Here is a 24,250-nt window from a genome sequence, read left to right as displayed (position 1 = left end):
TAAAATCATAATAGATATTGACAACTAAAATATTGTGTTATTGTTATGCGTATTATTATTACTACTAATTAATAATAATAATAGGGGAGGGGGGGTAGTTCAAAAATTAACCCCAAAAGGTTATTCAAAAGGTTATTTGAGGATCTATTAAAAGGGTTCTTCGAAGAACTTATAGGGGTTCCCCCACAGTTTCAATTTGAAGAACCCCTAAAGGATCCTCCAGGAACCTTTACCTTTTTAGAGTGTATGACGCTACAAGCTTGGAACACCTGTATTTGGGGAGTTTCTCCCATTCTTCTCTGCAGATCGTCGCTGCACAGCTATTTTCAGGTCTCTCGAGATGTTCGATCGGGTTCAAGTCCAGGCTCGCCACTCAAGGACATTCAGAGACTTGTCCCAGAGCCACTCCTGCGTTGTCTTGGCTGTGTACTTCGTGTCGTTGTCCTGTTGGAAGGTGAACCTTCACCCCAGTCTGAGTTCCTGAGCACTCTGGAGCAGGTTCTCCCATCTCCACAGAGAGGAACTCTAGAGCACATTTAGACCAAGGCCCTTCTCCCCGATTGCTCAGTTTGGCCGGGCGGCCAGCTCTTAGGAAGAGTCTTGGTGGTTCCAAACTTCTTCCATTTAAAAATGATGGAGCCCACTGTGTTCTTGGGGACCTTCAATGCTGCAGAAATGTTTTGGTACCCTTCCCCAGATCTGTGCCTCGACACGATCTTGTCTCGGAGGTCTACGAACAATTCCTTCGACCTCATGGCTTGGTTTTTGCTCTGACACGCACTGTGTGTCAGAGCTTATATAGACAAGTGTGTGCCTTTCCCAATCATGTCCAATCAATTGAATTTACCACAGGTGGACTCCAATCAAGTTGTAGAAACATCTCAAGGATGATCAATGGAAACAGGATGCACCTGAGCTCAATTTCGAGTCTCATAACAAAGGGTGTGAATACTTATGTAAATAAGGTATTTTTGTTTTTCATTTTTAATAAATTAGCAAGAATGTCTAAACCCTTTTTTCGCTTTTGTCATTATGGGATTGTGTGTAGATTGCTGAGATTTTTATTTATTTATTCCATTTTAGAATAAGACTATAACGTAACAAAATGTGGAAAAAGTCGAGGGGTCTGAATACTTTCCGAAGGCACGGTATATAGCAACACCTCCCCCATACACATTCCTGTCTCTTCTATAGATGTTATATCCTTGTATTGGTACTGCTGTATCATCAAAGGAATTCTCTAAGTGAGTCGCAGAAATGGCTAATATTGAATGCTATCTGATGTTAGCAAGTTATTGATTTAATTAACCTTATTTCTAAGGCTACATATATTAATATGAGCAATTTTTTTCCCTTTCCTGGGTAGCTTCTCAGAGATAGACAGACATAATATGAAAAGAACAAACAAAGTATGAGAAAAAAAAACATCAGTCCATTAATCAGTTGGGGTGTGTGTGTTTGCTGCGGTGTACGAACCCATAGGCTTGGTCGCTCATCCATTCCAGGCTTTTGGGAGGGAGGGTGGACAATGAGCCTGTCATAGCGGATGTAAGCAATGTACCCACGCACTTTAGCAGCTTTCATAGTTATTTTCTCTTCTGGCACACAGCTTCAAAAGCTTGAAGAATTTTGTCGAGAATAATGGGCAATTGTTGGTTAATCCAGGTGTGGAAAGCTCTTAGACTTACCCAGAAAGGCTCAAAGCTGTAATCGCTGCCAAAGGTGATTCTAACATGTGTTGACTCAGGGGGTTAAATACTTACAGTGGGGAAAAAGTATTTAGTCAGCCACCAATTGTGCAAGTTCTCCCACTTAAAAAGATGAGAGAGGCCTGTAATTAAGAAGTTGGACTGTTACAGGTCTGTGAGAGATTTCTGGCTCTCACAGACCTGTAACTTCTTCTTTAAGAGGCTCATCTGTCCTCCACTAGATTACCTGTATTAATGGCACCTGTTTGAACTTGTTATCAGTATGAAAGACACCTGTCCACAACCTCAAACAGTCACACTCCAAACTCCACTATGGCCAAGACGAAAGAGCTGTCAAAGGACACCAGAAACAAAATTGTAGACCTGCACCAGGCTGGGAAGACTGAATCTGCAATAGGTAAGCAGCTTGGTTTGAAGAAATCAACTGTGGGAGCAATTATTAGGAAATGGAAGACATACAAGACCACTGATAATCTCCCTCGATCTGGGGCTCCACGCAAGATCTCACCCCGTGGGGTCAAAATGATCACAAGAACGGTGAGCAAAATCCCAGAACCACTCGGGGGACCTAGTGAATGACCTGCAGAGCTGGGACCAAAGTAACAAAGCCTACCATCAGTAACACACTACGCCGCCAGGGACTCAAATCCTGCAGTGCCAGACGTGTCCCCCTGCTTAAGCCAGTACATGTCCAGGCCCGTCTGAAGTTTGCTAGAGTGCATTTGGATGATCCAGAGAGGATTGGGAGAATGTCATATGGTCAGATGAAACCAAAATAGAACTTTTTTGGTAAAAACTCAACTCGTCATGTTTGGAGGACAAAGAATGCTGAGTTGCATCCAAAGAACACCATACCTACTGTGAAGCATGGGGGTGGAAACATCATGCTTTGGGGCTGTTTTTCTGCAAAGGGACCAGGACGACTGATCCGTGTAAAGGAAAGAATGAATGGGGCCATGTATCGTGAGATTTTGAGTGAAAACCTCCTTCCATCAACAAGGGCATTGAAGATGAAACGTGGCTGGGTCTTTCAGCATGACAATGATCCCAAACTCACCACCGGGCAACGAAGGTGGCTTCGTAAGAAGCATTTCAAGGTCCTGGACTGGCCTAGCCAGTCTCCAGATCTCAACCCCATAGAAAATCTTTGGAGGGAGTTGAATGTCTGTGTTGCCCAGCGACAGCCCCAAAAACATCACTGCTCTAGAGGAGATCTGCATGGAGGAATGGGCCAAAATAACAGCAACAGTGTGTGAAAACCTTGTGAAGACTTACAGAAAACGTTTGACCTGTGTCCCCCCAGATCGGGGAGATTATCAGTGGTCTTGTATGTCTTCCATTTCTAATAATTGCTCCCACAGTTGATTTCTTCCAAACCAAGCTGCTTACCTATTGCAGATTCAGTCTTTAGCCTGGTGCAGGTCTACAATTTTGTTTTCTGGTGTCCTTTGACAGCTCGTTGGTCTTGGCCATAGTGGAGTTTTGGAGTGTGACTGTTTGAGGTTGTGGACAGGTGTGTTTATACTGATAACAAGTTCAAACAGGTGCCATTATTACAGGTAATGAGTGGAGGACAGAGGAGCCTCTTAAAGAAGAGTTACAGGTCTGTGAGCCCAGAAATCTTGCTTGTTTGCTTAGGTGACCAAATACTTATTTTCCACCATAATTTGCAAATACATTCATAAAATTCCTACAAAGTGATTTTCTAGATTTTTTTTCTCAATTTGTCTGTCATAGTTGACGTGTACCTATGATGAAATTACAGGCCTCTCTCATCTTTTAAGTGGGAAACTTGCACAATTAATTGGCTACTAAATACTTTCCCCACTGTATAACAAAGTATTGAGAAACTTTTCTTATTGACCAAATACTTATTTTTCCACCATAATTTGCAAATAAATTCATTAAAAATCCTACAATTTGATTTTCTGGATTTTTTTCTCATTTTGTCTGTCATAGTTGACGTGTACCTATGATGAAAATTACAGGCCTCTCTCATCTTTTTAAGTGGGAGAACTTGCACAATTGGTGGCTGACTAAATACTTTTTTTCCCCACTGTATCTAATTATGATATAATAGTGTTTTATTTTTTATACAAATATTATAATTTTACTTCCACTTTGACATCTATTATGTGTAGATCGTTGACAACAAAATGTGGAAAAAGTCAAGGGGTGTGAATACGTTCTGAAGGCACTGTATATGATTTTCCCAAATGCTTATTTCATAACATCCATTCATCTACTTAATTTCTCTACCAATACACTTTTAATGAGAAAATTAATGTAGTTTCTCATGCAGATTTGTAGTTTAGGTATGTGTATGTGTGGTTTTCATATGGTGTATTTAAAATATGTTTATATTTAATAAACACAAAATGGGAATTTTCATTCTAAGTCTTTCATTGAGACTCTCTTTAGTATACATTACATCTGATATCACCCTATTTTGCATTCACCTGACAGCGCTTTATAACTAAATATATAGTGAGCTCCAAAAGTATTGGGACAGTGGCACGTTTTGTTGTTTTGGCTCCACCCACGTTTTGGCTTACTGTAATACCTACACATTCCCACACACAAACACCTACTGTACATGTCAAAATAGTTTAGTCAGGTTTGTCTGATGACATTTGACTTATCATAGCTGACTTATTTTTACCCACAACATCATATTTATGTCCACCATGATGGGTTTAACAATGATGAAGTCATTATTTAACTACAGTATAGGACTCAAACATCTGTGTGTGTATGTACATACTTGAGGGAGTATATGTCTGTGTAATCTATATCACCTGTCTCTTCCAGGAGGAGGAGGGTCCAGAGGTGCTGCTGATGAAGGAGGGATGTGAAGAGGGTCTGGGGAACCCTGAGGGGCCCATGGTCATGGAGGACAACCAGACTACACCTCCTCCTGAACCCACAGAGGAACCAGCTGAGCAGCACAGGACCACACACAGTCTCACTGAGGTGAGCCCACTGTGAACTACTGTCCGAATGGTATTTGGTCAGGTCTTAATTCATTTTGTCTTAAGTGTGGGACCATGCCATTGAATTATCCAACCATTAATATTGTATTAAATCAACTAACATGTTTGCGTTGTACTCATAGCAATCCCTCATTGCCCAATCAGAAGATGCTCCATAGCAGGGTGCTCATATCAGATTTCTTGATCCAACATCCTCTCACTCTGTATCTCTTACAGTCCGTAGACATGGAGGATGGGAAGCCTGATCTTCTGCTGGTCAAAGAGGAGACAATAGAAGACAGACCAGAGAGCATTGATCTGCTGAGTGGACTAAAGATGGGGGAGCAAGGTAAGGGAGAAATACATATAGCATATATACAGTAATATATCTTCAGTGGGAATAGTGATACTCCTGGCTATAGTTTTTTCTTCATTCATAAGATTAAATCAATACAACTTATGTTTGCATACAAAAACACACATTATAATGTATGAACTTGACCAGGTAATTGACAAAATAAACTCCATATGTAGAGTTTTCTCTGCCATGTTTGTGAAGTCTATTTTCTAACCTCTTCCTGCAGGTAATTGGCTGGAGGCTAACAGAGGATACTGGGCGACCATCTTGGATTCCCAGACCCAGACGGGTGCAGCCAAGGGCCCGGGGGACAACATCACTGAGCAGTCCAGGACCAGAGGCGACATAGTGGAGATCAGCGGATGGGACAGCGTCCTCAACTCTGGGTTGGGGAACAACAGTGTTAACCACAACCAGAAACAGATAGTCGAACACAAAACAACAACCAATCATATTATCCATGACAACAAACTGCCTGAGAACAGGGTGAGGATTAGATTTGGTCTACGGGGACAGGGAGGTGTCCCTATGCAGCGGGAGAGAACAGACACAGACTCGGCTAGCGATGCTCCATCCTGCTCCTATCGTTGTGATTCAGAGACCCCTCAGGTTACCCCCCCAACAGGTGCAGCCTTCACCATGCCTTCTATAGGATCTATCAACTGGAACATGGAGCCTGTGACAACACAGACACTCCCTGGCCTTCGTCCTCCTCACACTCTCCTAATGTTAAACCAGACCTCAGACAATGCCAGTGCCTCAATACTAAATGGATACACAAGCCTATTGACAAATGACAGTAGTAGTAACGCTATCAGCAGATCCGGTGGCAAAGAGAAGCGCTTCCCATGTTCGTTCTGTGGGAAAGTCTTCAGTTTCCCCAAACAGGTGGAGATCCACCAGAGGATGCACACGGGGAGAAAACCATTCAGCTGCCACCTGTGCCGGGCCAGTTTCTCCCACTCGTCCAGCCTGAAGAGGCACCAGAGGGTCCACACAGGGAGAGACCCTACAGCTGCCCCCAGTGTGAGAAGAGGTTCTCCCACCAGCACCAGCTGAAGAGGCACCTGAAGGTCCACACGGGAGAGAGGCCATTTGCCTGTTATCACTGCGGGAAGAGGTTCTCAGAGAAGAGATACCTCAGTATACACCAGCAGAAAATGCACACGGCCCATGTATAGTGACATACAGTGCTATGAAAAAGTATTTGCCCCCTTTCTAATTTTCTCTACTTTTGCATATTTGTGATACTGAATGTTATCAGATCTTCAACCAAAACCTAATATTAGATCAAGGGAACATACGTGAACAAATAATAAACAAAGTTATGCAACACCCAATTCCCCTGTGTGAAAAAGTAATTGCCCCCTTACACTCAATAACTGGTTGGGCCACCTTTAGCTGCAATGACTCCAACCAAATGCTTCCTGTAGTTGTTGATCAGTCTCTCACGTCGCTGTGGAGGAATTTTGGCCCACTCTTCCATGCAGAACTGCTTTAACTCAGTGCCGTGTGGGTTTTCAAGCATGAACTGCTCGTTTCAAGTCCTGCCACAACATCTACATTGGGATTAGGTCTGGACTTTGACTAGGCCATTCCAAAACTTCAAATTTGTTGCTTTTAAGCAATTTTCATGTAGACTTGATTGTATGTTTTGGATCATTGTCTTGCTGCATGACACAGCTGCGCTTCAGCTTCAGCTCACAGACGGATGGTCTGACATTCTCCTGTAGAATTCTCTGATACAGAGCAGAATTCATGGTTCCTTCTATTAAGGCAAGTCGTCCAGGTCCTGAGGCAGCAAAGCATCCCCAAACCATCACACCACCACCACCATGCTTGACCTTTGGTATGATGCTCTTACTGTGGAATGCAGTTTTTGGTTTTCTCAAATATGAAAAAGTAGAGAAAATTAGAAAGGGGGCAAATACTTTTTCATAGCACTGTATAATGTAGTCCTAGTTAGTTGGTTTGTAGTTATTTCTGTTGGTTTTGGATGTAGTAGGGAACTGGATGAGATGAACTGAGGAAAGAATGAGTATGATGAGGCAGAGTAGATGATATGGTGAAGGTTGGTGTGATGGTGTCTGTAAAAATGCTTAATTGATGAAAAGTGACAACCTTGTCCTGTTGTTTGATTATGTTTTTTTTTATAATGAGGAAATGACAGTGCCTTAATTCATGCTTACCTGACAAAGTATTGAACACATTTATTTTGGTTATTGAACCAAAATAAATGTGGTCTTAATACATTTTCATCCGGTAACAGAATTACAGTAATGGAATTACATCATGGGTCCCTGATCTATATACTATACAGAAATGCATAATTATGGATATAAATATAATTTGCTTCATGGTGATGTATCCTGAATAGGTACACAAAGGTAGAGAAATATGTATTATCCGTATTTTTCATATTTGGGTATTATTCTACACACTGGCTATTATTGTAATGATCTCCACCACCAAACAAGACCACATTTGGTTGATCCGGACCAGACAAAATCTGAAACCATCATAGACGTCTATGTTTCATAAGTTTGGTCATCATAGTAGAGAACCATACAGCACAGTAGAGTTAAGTACAGTAGAGTACATTATACTGTCAGTATGTGTTACACCTGTGCTGGCCTGTCATCTCGTTAGTCAGAAGGTGTTTCACCTGTGCTGGCACAGGTGATATTTAAGAGCGGCTGGCCCAGTGCTCCAGTTGGCTTGAGAGATGTGGAGGGCTAACAGTTGGTGCTCGGTATTTGATTTATAAAAAACAATCCTTTATCTGATGTTCCCTGTTTTAGTTTTGCTCAACTTTTTAGTTTGCTTCCTATCTTTAAGTTTGGTGTGGGTTTTAATTTCGTTTGCCTTTTCTTGGGCAAATTTAATGGGCGCTCAGGGTGGGTATATTTTAGTGTTGCTAGTCAACTTTCAGTGGACACCCCCATGAGTGTCTTTCAGGAACCCTCCTAGAAACCCACCTGTTTCGTTTTTCGTTTCTTGCTGGGGAATGTAACAAAATGGGGGCTCGTCCGAGATCTTCATGCCCTGGAGTATGGTAGTCGCTCTAATCGCCTACTCTGAAGCTCTGCTTTGCCCAGATATTTGAGTGTTCAAAAGACACTTTTGTGGTAGAGTTTCTGTCACTGACATCCACCCTGAGGAGTTCTAATCATTTTTGAAAGTTGCATAAACACACAAGCTAATAAAGTTAAAAAAAAAAAAAGCCATGGACTTTAAGTTGGAAGCATTTGTGGAAAACCCTACATGGAAGATGCTAGATAAATGTACGAAGAAGAGTCTGCTCGTCATTACATCAAAGTTGCACATGCCGATTCAAAAGCAGTATTCAAAGAGCTGGTCTATACTGCTTTGGTGGAGGTGGAAATCCTTCCGGAGAGGGAGGATGATGAAAAGGTTCCTACGGGTGGTAGAGTACACCCCATAGATGTGCAACTGCGAGAGATAGAACTAAAGGCAAAAGGAAACAGAAACTAGAGCTTGAGCACAAGGAAAGGGAAAGAGAATGTGCAGCCAGATTAGAACAGGAACATGAGCATGCCATTCGATTGAGAGAGATGGATCTGGAAGCACTCCGAATCCAGTCAGGCCATCCTGCACCCTCAACAGAGTTTGATCTTGGTCGGAACAGCCGACTTGTACCGCCTTTCAACGAAAACGAGGTGGACGTATATTTTACTCTGTTTGAGCGGATTGCCACATCCCTAAAATGGCTGCGAGTTTGGTGGAGGAAGAATAATGGTCTGGGGCTGTTTTTCATGGTTCGGGCTAGGCCCCTTAGTTCCAGTGAAGGGAAATATTAACGCTACAGCATACTATGACATTCTAGACGATTCTGTGCTTCCAACTTTGTGGCAACAGTTTGGGGAAGGACCTTTCCTGTTTCAGCATGACAATGCCCCCGTGCACAAAGCGAGGTCCATACAGAAATTGTTTGTCGATCGGTGTGGAAGAACTTGACTGGCCTGCGCAGAACCCTGACCTCAACCCCATCGAAACACCTTTGGGATTCATTGGAACGCCGACTGCAAGCCAGGCCTAATCGTCCAACATCAGTGCCCGACCTCACTAAAGTCCCTGCAGCAATGTTCCAACAACTAGTGGAAAGCCTTCCCAGAAGACTGGATGCTGTTAAAGCAGGGGGGACCAACTCCATATTAATGCCCATGATTTTGGAATGAGATGTTTGATGAGCAGGTGTCCACATACTTTTGGTCATGTAGTGTATTTAGTCACTGCTCCTCCAAAGTGTACGCTGCTTTATCTCTTGACCAGAGCTCAGATTATGACACTGTTAAAGCTGCTATCTTTCAGGCTTACGAGTTGATCTCAGAGGCATACAGACAACAGTTCCGTAAATGACAAAATACAGAATCACAAAGCCATGTTGAATTGGCAAGGGAGCAAGCATGTCTTTTTGATCGGTGGTTTGGTTCTCAAGAGGTCAAGGACCTTGAGGATTTAAAGACACTCATCAAGCACTGCAGCAGTAATGAAAGTAGGAAAGTGTATCTATAGGCTTGCGTTGTTGTTATTATTAGCGGCTTGGGTCTTTTTTAATAGAGAAATATTCACTTTTTCTGTTCATCGGAGTAACAACATGAATTTGTGCATGAGGCACAAATAATGTGGTGCAACTCGAGTTTCGCCATCAGCTGGAAGACGGTGTCCCTTTTTGGTCAGTGTCAGTGGAGGAAAGGGAGAGCGGAGGGATGTTGAGAAGCGGACCCTCAGTCTGCTGCTCTCTCCCTCCGCTGAGACTGACCATCAGATGCAGGCACCGTCAGCCCAGTAAAATAAAAATAAAAAGCAAATTATTTAAATGTATGCTCACTCAGCTGTGCTTCACAAGTAATACAACAATTGATCTATTACCGCTGTGATCATATAGCTATCTCAAATTCTGAAATATATATTTTTTTAATGGCCCAAACAACAATGCATTGGCATTGCAATTCAAGCAAAGCCAATATGCAGTGATAATGAATTGGGCCTATAGCCTACTGCACAAACCTCATTGCTACAGTACTGTTTTGAATTGGTTAATGTTGCATAGGCTTACGTTTTTAAGTCGTAAAAAAATCTAAGCTGTAGATCTCGGCTTGCATTTTGACTCAATGCGATCTTGACACAGAAAAAGGTTGGTGACCACTGTTCTAGAGTTTTCCCTGTTAACACTATCAACGTTTCCCTTTACTGTGGCAATTGTGATCGAATCAATGCAATATTAGCCACTTTCAATGCAACATACCGAAACAAAACAAACTATGGAAGAGATTTTGTTGTGGCAGAACGCATCGGAGTAGGATTCCATTGCATTGACACGCACTACTCACCCGTACTCTACACAGACTGGTGCGGCATAAACAATCAGAGCTGCAGTAGGCCTATATGCAAATAGACCATTGCCATATATGGATCTGTGCCATTTACTTTGAACTGGATTGTGTTTACAGCATGAGCAGTCGTGAGTAGATGCGCTTGTTTTGAGATCAAAGCGAGAGCTGTATGTAGCCACGTGTGCACATTTTGTTCATATACTTTGCTAGTTAGTGAGTTATTAGTCCAGTTATAGATCATTTGTAGTCAGTAATAGGGGAGTGATTGTTTCCTACAAGAGCACAAAACGTGTACATTTCTAGACATCTTTGAAAAGCAAGTCAGGTAAAGAGCATTTTTTTTGTCTTAAAGGGGCAGTGTTGTATTTTGAGACAGGTTTGAATAAGCTAAGTAGCCAGTAGGCAGAGGGTAGCATAATTTGTCTGATTCTCTGTAATAATGGTATGGGAATAATAATGCATTTGATTTTGTAAAGTGGTTTCTTGCATCAAACAACACAACAACATTTTCAGTCACCACCTTGTCTGAAGGACAAGTGGATAAACAGGTTAATTTCAAGCCCTGCATGTTTTCTTTCAAAAAGTCTCATGGAATGTAGGCCTACATTGAACACCACACATTGGCTGCTACTGTAGGCTGAATGATAGAACAGCTATTTCCATGTTAAAATGTTATGGGATGCATTTTCTCCATTGTTTTTGATGGTAGGCCTCTCTGGTAGGTCTGTGGTCCTCTGTAGCTCAATTGGTAGAGCATGGAGCTTGTAACGCCAGGGTAGTGGGTTCGATCCCCGGGACCACCCATACAGTGGGGGAAAAAAGTATTTAGTCAGCCACCAACTGTGAAAGTTCTCCCACTTAAAAAGATGAGAGAGGCCTGTAATTTTCATCATAGGTACACGTCAACTATGACAGACAAATTGAAAAAGAAAATCCAGAAAATCACATTGTAGGATTTTTAATGAATTTATTTGCAAATTATGGTGGAAAATAAGTATTTGGTCACCTACAAACAAGCAAGATTTCTGGCTCTCACAGACCTGTAACTTCTTCTTTAAGACGCCATCTGTCCTCCACTCGTTACCTGTATTAATGGCACCTGTTTGAACTTGTTATCAGTATAAAAGACACCTGTCCACAACCTCAAACAGTCACACTCAAACTCCACTATGGCCAAGGCCAAAGAGCTGTCAAAGGACACCAGAAACAAAATTGTAGACCTGCACCAGGCTGGGAAGACTGAATCTGCAATAGGTAAGCAGCTTGGTTTGAAGAAATCAACTGTGGGAGCAATTATTAGGAAATGGAAGACATACAAGACCACTGATAATCTCCCTCGATCTGGGGCTCCACGCAGATCTCACCTCGTGGGTCAAAATGATCACAAGAACGGTGAACAAAAATCCCAGAACCACACGTGCGGACCTAGTGAATGACCTGCAGAGAGCTGGGACCAAAGTAACAAAGCCTACCATCAGTAACACACTACGCCGCAGGGACTCAAATCCTGCAGTGCCAGACGTGTCCCCTGGCCAACCAGTACATGTCCAGGCCCGTCTGAACTTTGCTAGAGTGCATTTGGATGATCCAGAAGAGGATTGGGAGAATGTCATATGGTCAGATGAAACCAAAATAAAACTTTTTGGTAAAACCTCAACTCGTCGTGTTTGGAGGACAAAGAATGCTGAGTTGCATCCAAAGAACACCATACCTACTGTGAAGCATGGGTTGGAAACATCATGCTTTGGGGCTGTTTCTGCAAAGGACCAGGACGACTGATCCGTGTAAAGGAAAGAATGAATGGGGCCATGTATCGTGAGATTTTGAGTGAAAACCTCCTTCCATCAGCAAGGGCATTGAAGATGAAACGTGGCTGGGTCTTTCAGCATGACAATGATCCCAAACACACCTCCCGGCAACGAAGGAGTGGCTTCCTAAGAAGCATTTCGTTCCTGGGTGGCTTAGCCAGTCTCAGATCTCAACCCCATAGAAAATCTTTGGAGGGAGTTGAAAGTCTATGTTGCCCAGCGACAGCCCCAAAACATCACTGCAACAGTGTGTGAAGACTTACAGAAAACGTTTGACCTGTGTCATTGCCAACAAAGGGTATATAACAAAGTATTGAGAAACTTTTTTGTTATTGACCAAATACTTATTTTCCACCATGATTTGCAAATAAATTCATTAAAATCCTACAATGTGATTTTCTGGATTTTTTTTCCTCATTTTGTCTGTCATAGTTGACGTGTACCTATGATGAAAATTACAGGCCTCTCTCATCTTTTTTAAGTGGGGAGAGAACTTGCACAATTGGTGGCTGACTAAATACTTTTCCCACTGTACGTAAAAATGTATGCACACATGACTGTAAGTCGCTTTGGATAAAATTGTCTACTAAATGGCATATTATTATGATTAAATAGCCACAGTAGCCTACATGGCCACTGTTAAAACTGTAACTTAAAGCAGGTACAGCCTCAGTGTTCACAGTAAACGGGCGCTGGAAGTTGCACAGAATTTTCACAACGTTCAAGTTTGCGCTCAGCAGACCTGAAATTTGCTCAGTGCTGGAAAAAATGAGAGGGAACATTGTTTGTGCCTACTATGATTTCCCATTGAAGCCAATTCAATTGCAGTAATTCCGTTACTGATTTTTCAGTAATTCCGTTACAGAATTGGTAACAGAATTACGAGTTTTAATCGCTTAATAATTCATAAACAAACTTGATTTCAGTAAAAATACTACAACTAATTGGTAGGTATACTTATTACTTCTGTGAACTTCCATTATCCTCCCTCTTTGTGAGGGAGAGAAATTAGAAAATATCTTAAAGTAATGTGGGTTTTTGGTAACGGAATTACAAGGCGCAAGGCAAATAATTTCTCAAAATTTACACTGAGCAAAAATATAAAACGCAACATGTAAAGTATTGGTCCCATGCAACACACTATCACAGCTTATTGTGAGATGGACACAAATTACTTATTCAAAATTCGTGACAGGCACATGAAAAAATCCACTTTTTCGTGTGTATTACACAGTTTTCTTTATTCATAATGTATTTGTGTACATTACAAAAATGTCAATTTGTTGTGGCTAATGTTAGCTAGGCTAGCTAGGTGGCTAACATTAGCTAGGCTGGGGGTTAGGGTTAGTTAACATGCTAGGTAAGTACAGCGCATTCGGAAGGTATTCAGACCCCTTCCCTTTTTCCACATTTTGTTACGTTACAGCCTTATTCTAAAATTGATTAAATAGTTTTTTTTCCCTCATCAATCTACACACAATACCCCATAATGACAAAGCGAAAACAGGTTTTTAGAAATGTTTGCAAATGTATTTAATATAAAAATCAGAACCTTATTTACATAAGTATTCAGACCCTTTGCTATGAGACTTGAAAATGAGCTCAGGTGCATCCTGTTTCCATTGATCTTTATTTTAATTTAATTTTTACCTTTATTTAACTAGGAAAGTCAGTTAAGAACAAATTCTTATTTGCGGGACGGGGCTGGGATTAAAAATAAAATAATATAGGAAAAAAACACATCCCGACATGAGAGACAGGCACATGACAGTCCGCTGGGAGTTTGCCAAAAAAGGCACCTAAAGCAGACCATGAGAAACAAGATTCTCTGGTCTGATGAAACCAAGATTGAACTCTTTGGCCTGAATGCCAAGCGTCACGTCTGGAGGAAACCTGGCACCATCCCTACGGTAAAGCATGGTTGTGGCAGCATCATACTGTGGGGTTGTTTTTCAGTGGCAGGGACTGGGAGACTAGTCAGGATCAAGGGAAAGATGAATTTAGCAAAGAACAGAGAGATCCTTGATGAAAACCTGCTCCAGAGCACTCAGGACCTCAGACTGGGGTGAAGGTTCACCTTCCAACAGGACAACGACCCTAAGCACACAGCTAAGACAATGCAGGAGTGGCTTCAGGATAAGTCTCTGAATGTCCTTGAGTGACCCAGCCAGAGCCCGGACTTGAACCCGATCTAACATCTCTGGAGAGACCTGAAAATAGCTTTGCAGCGATGCTCCCCATCCAACCTGACAGAGCTTGAGAGGATCTATAGAGAAGAATAGGAGAAACTCCCCAAATACAGGTGTGCCGAGCTTATAGCGTCATACACAAGAAGACTCGAGGCTGTAATCGCTGAAAGATGCTTCAACAAAGTACTGAGTAAAGGGTCTGAATACTTATGTAAATGTGATATTTCCGTTTTTTTTTTTTTATACATTTGCAAAAAAAATTAAAAACCTGTTTTGGCTTTTTCATTATTGGGCATTGTGTGTAGATTAATGAGGAAAAAAAGCAATTTAATCAATTTTAGAATAAGGCTGTAACATAACAAAATGTGGAAAATGTCCAGGGGTCTGAGTACTTTCCGAATTCACTGTTGAAGTATGTCTGTGATAAATATACGTTGATATATATAAAATATATAATATAAATCTAAATTGGAGAAAAATTGTACTTAAGTATATTCTTAGTATATTAGATAAATAGCTAAACAAATATATTTTGAATACACCTTACGTACATTGTATATTTCTCCAAATTAGAAGTATACTCAAATTCAAATTCAGTGTAAATGTAAGTTTGATGTAGTTGACCAATCAGCGTCATTGTATTATTAGTATACTAGCATGATCAATGAGATGGAATTCCTGTATTTTCTTTACAAATGAAGTGTATTTATAATGTGTTTCAAGTATACTTTTACAAATAGACAACTACTCATTAACCACATTGGCTATTGTAATTAGCATGTAAAGGTTACCTTAATTGACCAAGTGGTTCTTCTCAGCCAATGTTACAACAGGATATTTACAAAGAAGTTGTGCTGGAGTGGCACTAAACAATACACAACACTAAACAATACATTAATTGCACTATAATGGTGACAAACGGTGTCCACAAACTGTTAGGGGCCTACATAAAGCAGTCCCAACACCTTACCACTGCTACACCTGGCTATCAGCAGAGCCTTGTCTGGCAGCAAAACAGTTAAATCAGCCTCTGTACTAAAAATAGCTGATATGGCTGTCTTGCTTAAACAAATGTGGTTTCTACTGACAATTGAGATGTACAAACTATGGCATAAGGGGACGACGAGGGGATAAGAGGCAATTCGTAATTTCGATGAAGACATTAATGAGCTGAGCTAGGACGGACATAGTCAATATAATTATTTGTTCAGCACTTTTGAAATGTACAGCGACAGAATTCAGAACATGGGCCGTTCTTACAGTATTCTCCCTGTACACCAAGTCATAACCGTAGGATAAATAAAGTCGACATATAATGAAAGCTCTTACAATATTCGATGATGACATTTCACTAGAACAGGCTATAGGCTACATGTGCACCACCAAGTCAGAACAGTAGGCCTAAATTATGAGGGGAAAAAGGGACCAAATTATTAGGGTGAGAGCACATGGGCTACTAACAGCTTACTACACAACATACACTTAGTATTACTTTCTTAGGTACAGTATACATATATCCCTGGCATATTACATAATTTATGCAGCAGCATACAATACATTTTTGGACTCACCTTGTTGTGCTGTGTCACTAGAACAGAAGGCGCGCGGTCCATCGTGGGGAAAACTTTGTCTTCAAAGTCTGGCATTCTCTGGATTTATGTTGCTTTCAAGACAACTGAGAACTCTGAAATAAACAAGGTCGAATCATGACGTCAGTGATCTTCAGGTTGGAGCTCTTGAAAGAGGCCAGAGTTCCCGACTTGGAATTCCGAGTAGGATGACTGTTCAAAACCAATTTTCCCAGTCGGAGCTTGTTTTCTTTCAGAGTTCCCAGTTGTCTTGAAAGCAACATAAATCCAGAGAATGCCAGACTTTGAAGACAAAGTTTTCCCACGATGGACCGCCGCGCCACCTTCCTGTTCTAGTGAGCACAGCACAACAAGGTGAGTCCAAAAATGTATTGTATGCTGCTGCATAAATTATGTAATATGCCAGGGGATATATGTATACTGTACCTAAGAAAGTAATACTAAGTGTAGAGTGTCTCGAGATTTCCCAGTTCCGAGTTTCCAGTTGTTTTGAACGCGGCAGAAGTCATGCTGGATTGACAGCATGGGCGATGTTGAATGTTTATCCTTTTAAGCTTGGAAAAGAGACCCTTAAACCCAGACTTGACCACACACCCACTCCACTGAATAGCAGGCTAGTTGAATTTACGATTTACAACTTGTTGTGTAATGTTTATGTCCAATGGTCGATGAGCACTGATACGTTTTATCTATAATTTCTCTTCATAATTTCTCTTCATATGACAAGGATTTACCAGTAGATTGTCGACTTGATTCGCGATGATGACTGTTAGCTTCGCTAGCTACGTTTTTGAAAGTATGATGTTGACATGATCAGTCCAATCAAAGCTACGGTAGATATAACGTGATTTTACGTAATTTTATCTACGGCCAATAACCTTGAGCCTACTTGAATGGGCACTTCTAATGTAACTCTATGCGGCTTTATTAACTCAATGAAATTGTTTGCAAACCTGATATGTGGCACGTATTAATGCCAAAATAACATGCAAAACAAAAAAAACAAAACAAAACAGAAATATATACAGTACCAGTCAAAAGTTTGGACACACCTACTCATTCATGTAGTAACCAAAAAGTGTTACACAAATCAAAATATATTTTATATTTGAGATTCTTCAAAGTAGCCACCCTTTGCCTTGATGACAGCTTTGCAAATCAATAATAGGAAGGTGTTCCTAATGTTTTGTACACTCAGTGTAGTATACTTAAAGACAGAAAAACAATGCATTTAAAATGCACTTTTAATATGTGTGTTAAGTGGAATGATAGTGAACATAGTATACTTAAGATATACTAGAAAAGTACATCTCATATGTGTAGTATATTGTATGAATTTGTAGTATATTTAAGTATACTTCAGTATACTTGTAATATATCACTAAAAATTTTTCTCACTTGGATAGTCAGAGGGTGTGTAAAGTTGGGATAGAGAAAGCACTGTGTGCAACTGTGGGGGTCCATGAGCTGTGGATCCAGATGCCCTGTGAGAGAGAGAGACTGGGTTGAGATTGCCAGAGTTCAAGTGGGGCAGAAAGTGTCCTATGCTGAGGCAGTGAAGAGAGTAGCGGTTAGGCCCAAGGGTGAGGGATTCAACTGGGAGCCCCTCAGTGAGTAGGCCTGAAGAGAGAGATCCAGAGAGGATGAGTTTTAGTAAGGTAGGGTTTCTTTCGTTTATTGCTATGGTTATTAATTGTGCGGCATTGATGGAGCATAATCCCAGGAAATAGATGTGGTAGTGGCAGCAGCAGAGAAATGTTTGTTGTGTAATAGATTTTAGCACAGAAGATCTACAGGGGTTTTTAAGAGAAGGGGTTTCATCCTACCAGTTGGCCTGGAGTAAGATCTGGTAGGGCTAAAGTAGTGGGATAGGGGTGGTGGGTTTTTGGTGTATAGTGGTGTAGGGTTAGATGGTGGAGCGGATTTTATTCCCCCTTTTTGTGACAAAATGTGCAATTCACACTCCGACCTGTGAAAGGCAGCCAATAGCAACAAGCTGTCAGTCTGCGATGGAGCTTGAATCGGTTAGCAAGTGGAAATTAAGAATGGACATTTGTCCAAAGAAATCGAAAAATAAACAAAATTGATGTGGGAAAGGAAACAGCAAGGGTTGATAATTCCCATTGTATCTTGGTAGAATATGTTTTCTGGGACTATGTACGCCCGACTAGTTAAACCCATTGAAGATATCCAAAGTGATGGAGAAAGCTTTGGGTAAAAAGTTAAATCGAGCAGGGCACCTATTAAAGGAATCATTTCTGGAGTCGAGATGTGGGACGTGTGGGGGAAACCACTTTGATGGAGACTGTATAGCAGAAGAGAATTGCAAAGGAAAAGTATTGTAACTGTGGTGGAGAACATGAGGCAACATCCTTGGAATTTCCGAATACGGGTTGAAAGAGATGGAGGTGGCCAAAATCAGGGAATTCAGTCTGTCTCCTTATGCGGAGGCGGTAAAAAGGATAGAAGCAGTAGAAGGTCCGATGTTGTCGGGTAGGCCACCTGCGAGGATCCAGATATGCTGCATGTAAAGAAGGTGGACATTGTGGTTTTTATGGCAATGGTGATCAATGGCACAGCTAATGTAGAGGGAAAGTCCAGGAAGATGGGCATTATTGTGGATGCGGTAGAGTGATTTCTGGGACTAAAAGATTTCTCAGCAAAGGAGTTCCATGAGGTGCTGTTAAGAGCAGTGATACACATCTCAGGTGTGAGATAATTTTTGTAATTATCTCCCACCCACCTATGGAGTTTCTTTTTTTTCACCCCTGTACAGTTGGTGGCGGTGCACAATTGGATGCCAACCGCCGTTAAACCCCACCTACGAAGAAGAAGTAAACCACAGTGACCATGAACAATTTCTACGTTAGCGTTTTTATTGTTGTTATTTAGACGTTTATTAACACCCTGGATTTCAAAATATGAGTAATCTAACTGCACAGCATCACATACGCACTCCATGTAGTGTATAATTTCGTGTTGGAGACGACTTAGTTGATAAATGCTATCTAGGTAACGCTAGCTTCTAATATTCGCTAACAATGGCTAACTGCATGGTTTTTCACGCTCAAATAGCCTCCATTATGGAGGTGCTAGCGAATGCAGCCGTGGCAGAAATCTGTAAACTCGTAGACGATGACTATGCAGTGTTTCGTTTGGAAATAACCAAAGCCAGAAAGAAAACAGGGCATTGCGAAGGAAACTACTGGAACTGAAGGTGGCACGGGAGCGCGCTGAGAGGACAATCCCAGAGCGCGTCCTCGCCATTCGACCCAGTAGTGTCAAGATCCTCGACCGATACAGAGCAATGGAAGGTACATTTTGCAGAAAACCTAGGATACGTGGCCTGTCGCGGTTCATAAATAGCGCAGTGCCTGTCGCCCCGTTCCCCCCATGTGTTCAGATGTGTTACATAATTGGGTCTTGGTCCGTTTTGGATAGTATACAATAATTTACCTGATTACTTAGCTATTTTATAGGCGCAAAGACACTATCCTATTCTAACCAGATTATTGATTTACTGCATTTCCTATTATTTACTCAATGAAAACAATGTGACACATGGAACATAATACATCGATCAATAAATAGTATTTCAAGAAGTTATGAGAAATGTTACCTTAGTGTACAATATACAGTTGAGCATTGACAGTACCTAACCGTTATGGGGCACCGAAGCGGCCGTACGTCACTGTACGCTGTTATGGTTTACTTACAGTGTGCCGCGTACACGGATGACGGGGTGTCAGAATGCGTGGCACATGTCATTAAACGACAGAGTGATGTTAATGTGAAACTGTGCAGATGTCCGTTTTTTTCCAACTAGTGCTGGATATAACATTGGCGACGAAGATGGTCGAATTAAGTTTACCACCGCCAGCACCATTCTCTGGCCGGTACTATGAAACTCAGTCCCGTGGAATAACTGGCTTGATGTTTTAACACTTATTTAGGAAGCGATGGACTTTTTCTACAATCCGACAGTACCGTCTGCCTACTGCCTTGGTCACAGAGGGACAGACGATTTTCAGAGCTGCGCTTGGATCGCCCCACATTCAACTGCTGCAGTCAGCCTCTACGAACCACTGCGAAACTCCCACGCCACCCCCCACGGGAAGAGCCACACCAACGCCCGGGTGAGTCCATTCAAAGCTACGTGGCAAATCCGAGTGGATTTCATTGTAGTTTTAACTCACTGGGACACTTCGGACGCCAGATCAATAGGGATCAGCTGATGAGGGGACGTTAGTGAAAAAGACAAGGGAGAAACTGCTTTGGGAATCGGATAATTTACACCCAGATGGAGCTATTAAAAATAGCACTCCAGGCTGAAGCGGCGTTGGAATGCTCTTCTATGCTAACAGACAGCTCTGCAGCATACACTCGGCCCCCAGCCATTCTCACACAGCAGCTTGAGCCCCAGCAGGCGCACTACACACCACGTCAGCTGCATCACGCCCCCCCAAGCGGCGATAGCTGCATGGACATTGCAGACACCGACATGCCCGTGCAGCAGGCACACAGACAAACAAAGAACTAGCTGTGGCCTGTAGCTCCACACTCAAGGGCTTCAAACTTGCCCAGCCCGTGGGAAAATATGCAAGAACTGTCCAAAATACAATCACTTTGTTAAGTGTACTGTGTTGTTCCCAGCTACTACTCCACCCAGAACAGCCCCTCAAGTTTCATCTCCTTACTCAACATGAACACACGGAAATCCGAACCGGTCCCACCAACTATGTGTCATTCAGAGACAACTGGCAGCTGGGCGAGGGTTGTAGGCGATACCTGGCGCTGCGTGTGTCGTTGCTCAACCTTGCCACTTACCAAGTTTTTCAGTCACCTACCACTCCAACAGCCCTCCACTGCCTCGGTGTGGCTACGCTTGAGATCTAAGGCATATGACATTGTAGTGGCACTCCCTCCAGGTCCCAGTACAACGGCACCAAACATCTGCCATCATTCACATTTCATGTTGCAAAGCGGGGTGCCAATCCTCTCCTACTTCTCACAGCTTGGGATTCACACCTGAGAGATGACAGTGGGTCATATCTACCAGGTTACCTGCACATGGCAACAGAACTGGCCGACTTTTGATGGACTGGCTCCTCACAGCCTTTACTCACAGCCCCTAATCCCGTCCGGGGAAGTGACCCCAGTCATGCAGGCCTATGCGCATTCTTTGCACTGCGTGGATGTGTCACAAAAGATCTCCAGCCTGTGTTGGATGGAAAACAGTGAGCCAGTCAACTGCCCCCTGGATTTCAAACTTTTGGTCATTGCAACCAAAAAAGTCCTGAATCCGGACGTGTGGATCTCCCGTGCTGTGAACAAGGCCGTTGTCCCGGATAAGTACCTTGCCCACAGCTGAGGGAGCTGACCGCACACCCCCATGGCTCCACCACCTCACGAAGCTTTGACCTTCGTCAGGGTTATCTTCAGTCACCTCCAGCTAGGGCAGAGACTCACGACCTTAGTCACAGCACGCTGGCGTGTTCAGATGGCACACGCATGTTTTGGACTTAGCTCCGCCCCATGCTCCAGAAGGTGATGAGACACTCATCTCGCTGGAATCCTGGGGTGGAGGCCCATCTGGATGACATCGCAGTCCACGGCCCCGACCCCTCCCACATCCATGATTATCTGACTCCACAGAGTATTCAGCGCTCTACTGCGGAACAACCTACCCTGAACGGTGGAAGTGCACTTGCAGCTCCAGCCGCCGAAGTTTGTGGGCTTCCGCCTGTTGGCACAAAGGCATTGCCCCAACTCATGTTCGAATATTGAAGCCGGCCCAACGAGGAAACGACCTCAGCTCTCAGGTGGCCTCATATTCTTGGGCATGACAGCCTACCACCCCCAAGTTTCGGCCCCACTACTCTCGGGGACCACAGCGCCCTTCGCAGCTCCCCATGAGGGAGATGGGCCATGGGCCTGGGATCGAGGCACCTGCTCTCAGACGCCGGTCCGCCTCACTGGAAGAGCCAGCTCACCACATGCCAGCCCCAGCCTTGCCCACTTGACCCCGTCTGCCACACCATTGTCACATGTGACGCCTCAGCTGGAGCACTAGGAGCTGTCCTCTCACAGCTGCAGAATGGTACTGAGGCCCGCCCGCCATCGCCTAAGCGGCCTGAGCCCCACAGAACAACGGGGTACTCTGGGGGCGGACGCAGAAGCACTGGCCTGTGTCTGGCGCAAGAAAGGTGGCACCCTATATGGCCGCCTGTTCACACTCCGAACCGACCACCAGTCCCTCACAACGCTACTGTCAGCATCAGAACTGGCCTGACAAGCCACTTCCCGGCTGCACAGATGGGCCGACCGCCCCAGACAGCAAATGAGAGGGGACTATCAGGCCAGTTCACCGGGAGGGATAACGCGGTGGTAGACCTCCTCTCTCCCTTTGACGCTTCTTGACTCGTCCGCCTTTGAGCAGAGCAACCAAACAGAGTTTGCAATTCTAAGCCTCTTCAGTCAGTCGCCTCACTGGAGGAGCTGAAGCAAGCATCGAACAGGATCCCCCACACTGCTCCCGCACCTGCACATAATGATCTGGATGGCCATGTACATTAAGTGAAGAGCTGGCGACTTTCGCCAGAGTGAAGCAATCAATTCGGCTTGGGAAGAAGCTTGGTTTGCACTGTGGTCCCGAGTGGCCTGCGTGCACGCAGTTCTCATCCATGGCGCACGAGGGTCACTTGGGCATAGTCAAGGCCAAAACAGCGATGTCGAGACCTTGTGTGGTGGCAGCTGCATCGACCACGACATTGAAGCCCTGGTCAGGAATTGTGCTGCATGCCTCTCAGTGGGAAAACAGGACAGTCCGCCCCACCCCCTGCAGCCTCTCGCGATGGCCTGTCCCCACCCCTGGGAGCATCCAACTCGGACTCTGTGGCGAGATCCTGAGGACACGCAGTCCTCACCATCAGCGCTTCCTGGTGGTGGTGTATGACCTCCACTCTAAGTGGCCGTAGAAGTGGTTCCCGTCGGAACTGTCACAGCACAGGCCATCGTGGACATCCTGGACAGCCTGGTTCACAAGGTGGGGCCTACCCCTCACCCTTACTGGCTTCCAGCGGACAATGGGCCCCAGCTTAACCCCGCCGAGTAAGATCTCAGCAACAAGGGAATCAAACACATCCGCACGGTCTACTACAACCCAAAGCTAACGGAGGGGTGGAAACGCTCAACCTCCCAAACGCTGAAGAACGCATCAGAGCGCACCTGGTCCAGGGGTGCACGCTCCAAACTGGCTTTGAATCAAACGCCCACAGCTCAGAGCAAGTAAACACACAACAACACAGGTCTCCTGTACATCCCTCATGCTAGGTCGTGGAGATGGAACTGCCACTGGACAGACTCAGAACACAGAGAGTAGGCAGAACCGCGACTAGAGCACTCCAAGAACAGCAGGTCCAGGCACCAAAGAGCAAATGACAAGGCACAGGGTGTCATTCAAGTGTCAGACTGGGTCCGAGCCCGGGGCGGCCTCAAAGCGGTGCAACAAAATGGCCTCATTCCCGTCGGACTCCCTTGCAGGTCAGTCGACAACTGGGGCCCGCCACGATTCATGATGAGCATGACTCCCGCCGGCACGCCAGCTTCGCCCCAGAAAAGTCCCTCCCCCAAGGAACACGAAGGCACACAAAACAGACATGCAGGCCAGAGACGCCACCGAGGACCTCCCACATGCCCCAGCTCTGGGTGGGTTCGCGCCAGAGCCGTGCACGACGAAAGGCCTATGCGGCACGAACTCGCCCTGCTTATCTGGGGGAACCACGTAACCTCTTTTCATTATTAGGCTCAGGTAGGTGTCTTAGTCAACCCAGGTTAATGGACTGAACTGGATGAAGGTTTGGAGAGTCCATCCGCTTAAGGGTTAATGTTTATTTCTGGCAGGTATCACTCTAGTTCTTGCTGGACATTTTATATATGGAAAATACCGGTCCCTGGTTTTGGAAAGGGGGGAATGTTATGTATGGTACGACGTTGCAATGACCGGCCGGACTGTGGCTGTGTTATGGCTTTACGACAGTGTGCTGCGCACGTGATGCAGAATGGGTTGTCTGAATATGCGTGGCACATGTCATTAAACGCAGTGAGTGATGTTCAATGTGAAACTGTGCAGATGTCCGTTTTTTACAACTAGGCTAGATATAACATTGGCGACGAAGATGCCTGAATTGGGGTTTCACCGCTGTCCCGCGTGCGTCTGGCGAACCTGCAGTCCCGGGTGGAATAACTGGCTTGATAGTTTTAACACTT

General features: G+C 43.8%; 1 protein-coding gene across 1 annotated transcript; it reads left to right on the top strand.

The window, feature by feature from the left end:
• The first annotated feature begins 4,998 nt into the window (after nucleotides 1-4,998).
• LOC123485481 (sal-like protein 1) lies at nucleotides 4,999-22,005 on the top strand. Its single transcript, XM_045216433.1, has 3 exons — nucleotides 4,999-5,030; nucleotides 5,266-6,029; nucleotides 21,832-22,005. Exons 1-3 carry the CDS (start codon nucleotides 5,018-5,020, stop codon nucleotides 22,003-22,005), a joined length of 951 nt encoding a protein of 316 aa, XP_045072368.1. The 5' UTR covers nucleotides 4,999-5,017.
• The last annotated feature ends 2,245 nt before the right edge of the window (nucleotides 22,006-24,250 follow it).

This window comes from Coregonus clupeaformis, unplaced genomic scaffold (genome assembly GCF_020615455.1).
Source record: "Coregonus clupeaformis isolate EN_2021a unplaced genomic scaffold, ASM2061545v1 scaf0710, whole genome shotgun sequence".
Taxonomy (NCBI): domain Eukaryota; kingdom Metazoa; phylum Chordata; class Actinopteri; order Salmoniformes; family Salmonidae; genus Coregonus; species Coregonus clupeaformis.
The sequence above is the reverse complement of the archived record's forward strand: the minus strand, read 5'-3'. Positions and strand labels throughout refer to the sequence as shown.